This window comes from Megalops cyprinoides, chromosome 18 (assembly GCF_013368585.1).
Source record: "Megalops cyprinoides isolate fMegCyp1 chromosome 18, fMegCyp1.pri, whole genome shotgun sequence".
Lineage (NCBI taxonomy): Eukaryota > Metazoa > Chordata > Actinopteri > Elopiformes > Megalopidae > Megalops > Megalops cyprinoides.
Genome location: NC_050600.1, coordinates 13,428,098 through 13,438,090, shown reverse-complemented (window position 1 = coordinate 13,438,090; position 9,993 = coordinate 13,428,098). Strand labels below are relative to the sequence as shown.

The window sequence follows — 9,993 nt, the reverse complement described above, 5'->3', positions numbered from 1 at the left end:
CTATGGTATCATGGGAGCTTACTCGCAATCGGGCTATTTTGGTCAATGGTAGGCCTATAGCTACTGTATCGCTTGTTCAACAAAATCGATTTTAAGTAATAATATACACATTTGTAAATCCATTCTATTACAAAGTTAGCGACTACTTCCATTTCTCAATGTTAGAGTGTGTTCATTAGAGACGGCGAAATGTTAGTTGGAACTATGAATAGCAACGAGGGGTTCAAACAGGTTTCTTCCTTTTGTGTACGTCTTCTTATGTTGAAGGAGCTCGTACTGGCCCGAGTTTCTCAACTTTGATCGCACATCCTTTGATTTCATTTTACAACACGATTTAGTTTTGTTCAAAGAAAGAAAAAGATCAGTTGATGTTTGACTCTGTGATGGCATTTTCACAGATGTTCTGAAAACTTTATAATGGTTGTTTCTGAGCCGAGCACACAACAATACATAACAGCCACAGGGTTAAAATAAATGTACACCTGCGTATGTTAGGGTTAAAATTCCTCAGACCTTTTCTGAATTGTTTAATTCTGTTTCCCATTCACAAGTCGTTTACTTTGCTATGCTTAATTCGTATAGCATGTGTATCGTTCAGTTGTAGTAGGCCTACTCTTATTTTGCATGCAGCAGAATTTATGACGTCTCATTTAATAGTTTTGCAGTGAGTTTATACAAGCTAATTCATAATTTCATCCGCAGGAAAGAAGGAAAAAAATAAACGAAATCAAGTCAAACGAATAAGCTGCCACCGCATCCATAATGATGCATCTTTCCCTCTCTCTCTCTCTCTCTCTCTCTCTCTCTCTCGCTCTCTCTCCCTCTCCCCTACCTTTGGAAAAAAAAAATCTGCCAAGGCAGGTCTAAACTCAGAGCACCGCCCATAATCTTTGCTCGCATTTTGCACCTGTCACACGTCTTCTAGGCACTCTCAAAACACATCCTCGTATAGTGGTCCGTCTCATACCTGGGGAATCACGTTCTATGTCGCTCGTCCACAAGGCAAGGGTAGGGAGACATCTTAAATTAATATTATGTTTTTGAAAGGAAAACTCTTCTGTACTTTTCTCGAGCACACTTTCCGTAATCCGCCAATGCAATGACCGTGCGAACAACCTGAATTTAACATCAAAGGCGTGAAGACATCAAGCATCAAGGAGTAAGATTTCAAAAAGAAATATCTCAAAAGCTCAATTAGCATATGTCAAGAAGACATTTAAATAGGGTATGTATTTAAATGGGAGCTTATCTGGTCCGTATATTCCAGTACATTCGCAAAACTAGAGCATTCCGTGGAAGGGAATCAGTGACTAAAGGAAACCCTGAACACTAGTCATAGGGAATAGTCAGACAGAGGGAGCATGTGCTAAGTAACGGACGCGGATGTAAACACGCAGTAAGCAGTAATCGCGTACTGCGCAAAGGTGTTTTCTCCAGACCTCTCGGCTGAACTTTGCTGATCTGAAAACGGTAACGACGGCGATTGTGAGATGGCTCCTGTTAGCGAAGTGGGAAGCTTCTTGCACGGTGTGGATGGTTTCGGACACGTCGGATCCCATTTTGTTCTGACGCCTCCTGGGGAGAGTACAGCTCTGTTGGGCGATCACCTGGTCCCAGCGGAGAGGCTTTCCCGGAGTACCTCCGCGGATTTAACGCATTTGAAGGGGATTCTGCGGAGAAGGCAGTTGTACTGTAGAACCGGATTTCACCTAGAGATACACCCAGACGGTACCGTGCAGGGGACGAGAAAAGACCACAGTCGATTTGGTAAGAATATTATTGTTATCATTACTAAGTGTTTCCTAAATCTGCTGTTCATTCCAGCATATTATCACTCCATAATCAAGTTGCTTTTTATATGCGAAAGACTACTGTAAATGATTGGATGTCAGGTGTTAGGGAGTTCAGTTATCTGTTCAGTTAAACTATAGTAACTGTTTACTAATATCCAATAACGTTGGTTATTTTAAGAAGGGAAGATAACGCGATAACGGCTGTTTTACTTTTACTCAGTCTCTAGCTTCTGTTTCCCTCTCTTCCTCCCTTTCTGTCCAGATGTATTCCTGGGTGTTCATTGTGGTTTTGCTTGATATAGCACACCGTATCTTAAACCGCAGCTGCATCCTATCATCTTTGTAGCGACACTTTCCTCATGAATCAATGTGCAGTTTTAATGAAATGACAAGTTATCAAGTACACATCTAATGGAAAAGACTGATTCGCCTTAATGTTAGTCAAGGATGGGGCGTCACTGTTTTACTCGCAGGTAACACGCCAACACATGCATTCTCCTAAGTATGTTTTTAAAGAGCCAACGAACACAAACGTCCTAAAAACGTTTGCGGTTTCGTTTCACATTGCTCTTAGAGAAAAAAAGTATTAACTTAAACTCGTGGGCATTGAACATACTCTGTGACTACTATTTAGATCTCATTGTAACCATCCTCTTTATTGTATTCTATTTATTCATTTATTTATTTTTTTATTCAGTCAAATACTAACATAGCATTTTTTCTGTTTCAGGTATTTTGGAATTCATCAGTCTTGCGGTTGGAATGATAAGCATAAGAGGAGTAGACAGTGGACTGTACCTTGGAATGAATGACAGGGGAGAACTGTACGGCTCTGTAAGTATCCTCATATCGCCCATTATTTTTCTTTTTCCTTGTACAGTCAATATGTTATTGATTACAGGGGAATTATTGAGATGCGTCATATATTGAACGCATATATTGATTTAATTAACTTTGAATGGAGGAATGGGCTTATCTCGGTCCTTGACTATTTTATTAAACCTTTGGTCCTCACTTTTACCAGCAGAGGGCGCAAATGTTTTCCCCTCCATAAGTGTTCTCGCAAACTGCATAGAGAACAGCAGTAAAACATATTTGTGCTTCATGTAACGTCCGTCTTTCGCAGATACTGCACTGTTGTATAGCATATATAATCGCAACACATTTATACATGACTACATATATACGTGAAATATGTAATATTTCAGTAAATTATGCTCAGTTTATATGTTCTCTCAATGAATGAGCACTTCTGTTTCTTTTCAGGAAAAATTAACAGCAGAGTGTGTCTTCAGGGAACAGTTTGAAGAGAACTGGTACAACACATATTCCTCCAATCTGTATAAACATGGTGACAAGGGATCTCGCTATTTTGTGGCCCTGAATAAAGATGGCACGCCGAGAGATGGGACAAAGTCCAGGCGGCACCAAAAGTTCACACACTTCCTTCCGAGGCCTGTAGACCCAGATCGGGTGCCAGAGCTGTACAGGGAGGTGCTGGGACACAGCTGAAACGCAGCAGCGCCTTTCCCATGAAGAAAATGTGCTCAAGTCCAGGCTTCCATGGAAACAAGGATGTAAAGCGCGTCGGCTCTGTAGAACAGCAGAAGGCCAGTGGCTAAAGGGGCGTGGGACCTCTCTTCGGAGCATGAAGGCGAGCTCTCAGAAGCAGGGAAGACAGTCTAGAATGTCACGCTTCAAGCCAAGAGCCAGGAGGCCCTGTCTGTCTGAGGCCGGCTGCCCCCGCACAGGGCTGGGAGGAAAGGGAAGGGAAACAGATAAGCTATAGAGCTGCTGATATTGCCTCACGGAATGGTACTTCACTGAGTGTCCAGCCAGAGTCAGACAAGGCGTGTCTGGATGTCAGAGGATCCGTGTGGAATGGGAGAATCTACAGGATTGTCTTCCTTTCTCTTTTTCTGTTTTTTGGTACCATAACGTGGTGAACAGTTTTACTTGTTCAAGGCGAACTGTGAAGGAATCATACTGTTGTGACAATATATCTGACAGGGCCATGGAGAAGAAACAGAAATAAGTTGTCACACATTGTAATTTCAAAAGTTTTTATTTATACATTTCTGGATACATATATTTATTTTATATATTTATTTATTTGAGAATATATTTGTACAGTTAAATATACAGTATAGAAAAATAGACAAAATAAATTGTTTGTATTTACATAGAAGTTGTATCTAAATAGAGACCAAAATATTTCTTTTAACCAGACAGAAGATAGTATTTTCTTATATAATTTTTTGAACATTATGTAGGTTAAGCCATGATGTGATGTTTCATTAACGTTTGTGAAGAAAACGGGCCTCTATGTTTGGTGTTTAATTTTCCTAAGAAAGTCCTCCAAAGATGTATGCAGTGCAGTACACATTCCATGGGGAATTAAACTATTTAAATGCATTAAAATGTGTGTCTCTCCTTTATACAGAATATGTTTTTGAAATAGCTATCATTTGACAGACTTTTAAATAACAAATATGCATTCTACAAAATGTAATTGAGCAGTAAATGTTATACGCATTGATAAGAAGCTAGGTTTAAAGCCACCTTTAAATTACCAGCTTGTTGCGACTGCAGAATGACATTGATTAACAAGCCAGACTGTTTGTGTAAGGGCTGGAATTCAATGACAAAAGCACACATCATAAAGAACCAGTTGAAGTCTGCCGATGGCTCTCAGCACAGTCCACAGGAGGCCCCAACAGCAGGGGATTCAGAGTGAGAGACCAGGTCAAGAGTTTTGATTCATTCTGGCCCTTGATATCCAAATATCCTACCTGATAGGTTCATATCATGAAAAAACCCTGCGATGGTATCAGACATCCTATGTGGCCCCAAGACACGTGACTGCTGAAATGATTCTTAAATCTAGATCTAATTCAGTTTTCTCAATCAAGCATTAATTGAACATGTTCATTTATTGCTAAGGACTCTGCGTCATAGTTGGCCTTGCATTTAATCTAAGGAATTCAAGCACATAGATGAGCACACTGAATAGTTTGCTGGTGAGTTTCAAAAGGTCCCTTTTATGATGACAGTTAGGCTCAAAGAAAAAGGGCTATCCTACAATCGCCAATTTCAAACTCCCAACAACCTTCTCAAGTAACGCCTTTACAATGGCACGATCACAGTGAAATAAAAACTGACCTTTAGTTTAGGTGTAGTGACTTGGCACCCTGTAAAAAGTGGGGTCACAGCGATAAGGATTAAGTAATCTTTGTTGACAGTTTCAGAGTCGTGTGTCTTGATAAATACTACGATTGAATGACAACTGGGAAGGTGACCAGCATTGTTTTATAGGCTTCTAACCTTTATGGCCCATTCTTTTTATGACATTTTAGACTGGAAACAGTTTTAGCCTTGTACCTGTAGACAGTATTATGGCAAGTCCAAAATATTGATACATTTACTTTTTCAAGAGGATTGCTTTACAGTATTGTTGCATTTCCAAACTATGCCAGAATAGGGGTTCCCTTTCAAAGGAGGTAGATGTGGTTTCTAAGTACCTGCATATGCACGTATGGTTAAAGAAAACAGTGGAAAAAAGTGAGTTACATTTTTTCAGTTAAACCTGACAAAATCATTTGCCCAAGATGTGACTTTCAAAACAAAGACACACAATAGCTGAGCAAGTGATTTTCTAAGTCTCTTCATGTTTCTGTACACGGTTTCTCCACTAGTCGGAGGGATCCCTGTGCTGGAGCATGAAAGCCTTACCTTCTGATCTCAGCCGCTCTGTGATGGTGAGCCAGGGGCTGCCTTTTGCAGAGAGCTCCTACCTGCATCCTCTGTGTTTATGACACTGCGGGGCTTTCCCGTTTCAAAATGTACATCTTCAAAACCTGCACGGGAGCGTGTCAGGAAGAGGAGTTGACAGGAACTTGACTGAAATCAACAATATCACCTACCCATGTATCAAGAGTCAGACGCTCTGATCACACAGCTACTGGTGACTGTCCACTCAACGTTTTATGAATTATGGCATTTGTGTGTTAAAAGCACCACTGGTGCACCTTCTCTTATTTCGTTAGCTGGTTACAAAGGGCATCTTCAACACACATATGCATGTGCTCCCATACACACACAGACTTAAAAAAAGCGCCCTCATGGTATAATTGTAACATAAATTTACCCCAGTAGAAGAGATGTGAGAATTATATAGAACTCTGTGGTTACAAAGAAAGAATTTGTCAAAATGAGTTAACATAAGAGCATTCCAGTTTGCTTCACAATAGGTTAAACACCTAAAATTACTTTTTGAAACAAGTCATAGATCTTATGAATGTTGATGCGATTCAAAACAGTACAGTGAGACAGTTCAAAATTCTAAAGCTTGAATATGCTGACGTCATATTACAAGGTGACATGCACAGGACAGGACAGCAATTGCAATAAGATAGCATATCACAATTAATTATTCAGATATATTGATTGCAAAATCTGTAGAGATGTCACTTTACTGTTATGAAAATCTATTTCTGGTGTTAATGTAGAAACTGACAGTGCCATGTTATGGAGAGTTCGAAATTGAATGGTATTGTTTCCCATTTGCAACTGAAGTCAGCATGTGGATTATTAGGCTAGATTTAGAATTGATTGGTCAAGATTTGGATCAGACACACAGACACACCTCCAAATACAAAGTTAACTTCTCTTAGCAGCCTGTTTTGTGTATTCACAAACCACATTAAATGACAGCCTACACCAGGCATTTTGTCTCCAGTCAGTTAAGAATCCTGTAATATATTGTAGGACAGGTGGTAGCCAGCCGACTTTGGTTAAATGTTTTTAATGGTGGAGTAAGAGACAGGTGTAGCAATCCCATGTACACTGATGGCAATTTACTGGCCTGTATGTGACAGACTAATACCTTGCCACATGTATTGGAGCACGCAGATGTACAAAAAACTGTATACAGCAGAGTGTAATGGACAGCGTGCAAATTATCTGTTACAGTATTGCACTGTACCCTAACTTCAGGTTGAATTCCCCTACCACTGCCCTTGCCTATAGTGAGTTGAAATAATGCTTGTCTGTGACCTACTGTAGGCAGTTCAATGGTGGTTATGCAAACACTCCCCATGGCCCATGCTAAATGACATGCAACTGTACTACTCACTATGCCACACACACGCAGTGACTGAAAATAGTGTTCCCCTTCAGCCCCCACTCCCCAGTTCCCTGTTCCAGCATGCAGCACTAACGTTTTAGCCACCCCAGCTACAGAGGGAGTCAGACCGAGGGGCCTGCCTAATCCATGTTCCGAGCTACTGGAGAGCAGCATTCTCTCTCTCAGCAGGTTTTACAATTACTGTGCTCAGAAGTAGTCACCTTTCACGGCAGGGCCCACTGGGTTACACATACATAAGAGATAGAACTTGGTTCTGTGTGACAATGTACCACACTGGCACTATGACAATTCAATTTCTTTCAACATCAGGGCCCATAATGCATTAGTGCAATTTGTTATATGGGTATCAGAATACCTTCCCTAAACTGTCTTAGTTTGCAGGAGTTAAACCCACTCATTTCATACAAAAAGTGATGATGCCAAGGGAGTCAAGGGGTCAGTCAAGAACTTAAACATTTGGGTTTAATTATGATAGTTAGATCAGCAGATAAACAGTCTGTCAGTTTTAGGATCACACAAACAAGCTGTTCATGACAAGAACTGGCAAATGACAGTTTTCAAATAATGGAGGCAAAGGTTAACACTTTTATATTTATCCAGAGTCTCCTTGCGTTTTTAAAATTGTCAGTCTTCCAACAAAAATGTTCTAATCTCCACTGAAACCTGTTGGCTTTTGCTTACTCTGCACCCCTCGCACTTAGTTCTCTAAAGAAGATTAAAACCACTGTAATTGAGTTCACACTGTTCAGAGTGTTTGTGCTCTCTTTTGGTCTTGAAGATTCTAGTGAGTCATCTTAACAATTCTCACTGCTAAATACATGTGCAGAAGTGTTCTGCCTGGAAAAAATGGATATATTCAAGCAGCATAATATCTAGTATGGCACCCCGCCATAACCTTTCTAGCTATGAAAAACCGACTTTGTGTTAATATAAGTGCCTCCTTGACATTTTGAAGGTCATGTCTTTAACATGCTGGAAATCCCAATTCAAACAGAGCTGTGATACCCGATGCCCAAAACTACTTTTTGGCACTTGTGTAACTGATGTTTTGGAGTCTTGCCGTCTTTTATGCATGGCCTAGCCTGGAAGAGATGCCTTTGTCAGCCGCCCCTTAACAGGTGGGCTAAGGTACTTTACAGTAAACAGTTAAATCCTTCATCCATGCCCATTTTGGGGGACAGACTTCTGCACTTTATGGATGCACCCTTATTTTCATCACCTCCTCAGACATTCCACACAGAAATGTGAATATATGCATGTGTCTCAATGTATGTGTGTGTGTGTGTGATTGTGCTGAGTGTGAATATATGCATGTGTCTCAATGTGTGTGTGTGTGATTGTCTGTCTCCATGTATGCTGGTCTGTGTGTGTGTGTGTGTGTGCATGTTGGAGTGTATGTGTGTGTGTGTGCGTGTGTGTGTGTGTGTGTGTGTGTGCATGTGTGTGTGTGTGTGTGTGTGTGTGTGTGTGTGTGATCACACACAGGTCCACATGCAGGTGTGGAAGTCAGTGATCTCCGTGGTCTGTCTTTGTGGTCCAGTCAGGCAGCACAGGTGTTCTCCCTGTGCTTGTCAGCGTCTCGTCCCTCTCTGATCTTCAAGCTCCTCTGTTTGTCAGCTGGGAAGATGGGGGGTGAACCAACGCAGGAACTCACAGGGAAACATGCTGCTTTGTTGTCGGCCCCAATTATCGAAAAGCATAATTTCTATCTTTAGTCAGTGGTCTTGATAAACACAGAGGGAAGTGGTAAAGGCTCACCTGTTGTTTTAAAGCTTTGGCCACGTCTAAGAGGGGGTGCTTGTTTGCGCAGGGAGGGTGTCTGCTAATACAATCTGCAACTATTGATTTAAGGCTCTTTGTTGTTCTATTATTTCAAAATAAATTACAATGTTCACCAAATGATGTGTTATGGGGGAGTTTGCATGGATTAATGCCATGGACTCCACTGGTCTGCCAAAATAATTATAGTGACTGCATATTGTAAAGCTCAATTGATCCTTCTGTTAACCAATAGTTAATTGTATGCCAGCTTGTCCGATTCAAATATATGATTAACCTGAAACGTCTATTTGGCCACCAAAGGTTATAACAACAATAACTGAAAAGTGATGTTGTTTAGATCACCTCCTTTTTTAACTTAATTGATGATTGTTTAATACATGTTATTAAAGCTGAGTTAAATATATATCCCAAAATAACTATGCCTATCACCCCCCTTGAATAGACATAGAGGTTTATGCTTGTGTTTCAGTTTTCCTGTCACAGGTCAAATGTATACATATGTAAATATAGTACTATATGGAACAGTGTATAGATGAACACTTATGAAAATACATGCAAACATAAATGGAAGACAAGCTTATATCTCCTCTAATGGGGTATATCCTTAATTTTGGGTTAATCATTTTATGCTCATTCATGTTTTTGCGGTCTGCTTTCCACAAACTGCAATTAGACTCTGCATACTTGTTTAACTTACACTTGACTTTCAAAGCTTTCTGCTCCAATGGAAAATTTGTTCTGCTATTTGCATCTCCATGGAGATAATACTAAAGAAAAGCCATATAAGACATCAAAACAATGTTTATGTGCAGGGAAAAAAGGAAAAAAGTACTTTTATTTTCCACATGGTTTCTGTAAATTACATTTGATAAGTGTAATTTGCTATTTCAATGCATTCAGAGTGAAAGCATCTTTCACTGCATCTTAAACTACATTGAAATATATGATCAATGTGATCAATGTGAGCAGCAAACAGAATATTTGACACAGTACTTATCAAATAAAATAATAAATAATAAAAATAAAAACCATTCAGGGCTCCCAAACGCACATGTAGACATTTTGGCACCCCCATCTGGGGAAAGCTGAAATATTAGCAAACAATAAGAAATACAAGGAATATGTTTTGTTTTATCTGTGTGTTTTTGCATTTTAGGCACTTATTATGTGAATAAATGTAGCTGATCATTCTATTAACTCTGTGTCTTATGGGGTAACATGCGCATCGTCTTTTAACACTAATGCTTTTACCACAAAGGCTTTCATACTTCA

The 9,993-nt window shown here is 39.9% G+C and overlaps 1 protein-coding gene across 1 annotated transcript; it reads left to right on the top strand.

The window, feature by feature from the left end:
• Positions 1–1,490: 1,490 nt before the first annotated feature.
• Positions 1,491–3,305, top strand: fgf20b (fibroblast growth factor 20b). Its single transcript, XM_036551692.1, has 3 exons — positions 1,491–1,767; positions 2,524–2,627; positions 3,060–3,305. Exons 1-3 carry the CDS (start codon positions 1,491–1,493, stop codon positions 3,303–3,305), a joined length of 627 nt encoding a protein of 208 aa, XP_036407585.1.
• The last annotated feature ends 6,688 nt before the right edge of the window (positions 3,306–9,993 follow it).

Excerpts from the sequence above, each read along its gene's own strand:
- fgf20b (XM_036551692.1), top strand. The coding sequence starts at position 1,491 with ATGGCTCCTGTTAGCGAAGTGGGAAGCTTCTTGCACGGTGTGGATGGT. Across the intron at positions 1,768-2,523 it reads AAAAGACCACAGTCGATTTG|GTATTTTGGAATTCATCAGT; the intron begins GTAAGAATATTA and ends TTTCTGTTTCAG. Across the intron at positions 2,628-3,059 it reads GGGGAGAACTGTACGGCTCT|GAAAAATTAACAGCAGAGTG; the intron begins GTAAGTATCCTC and ends GTTTCTTTTCAG.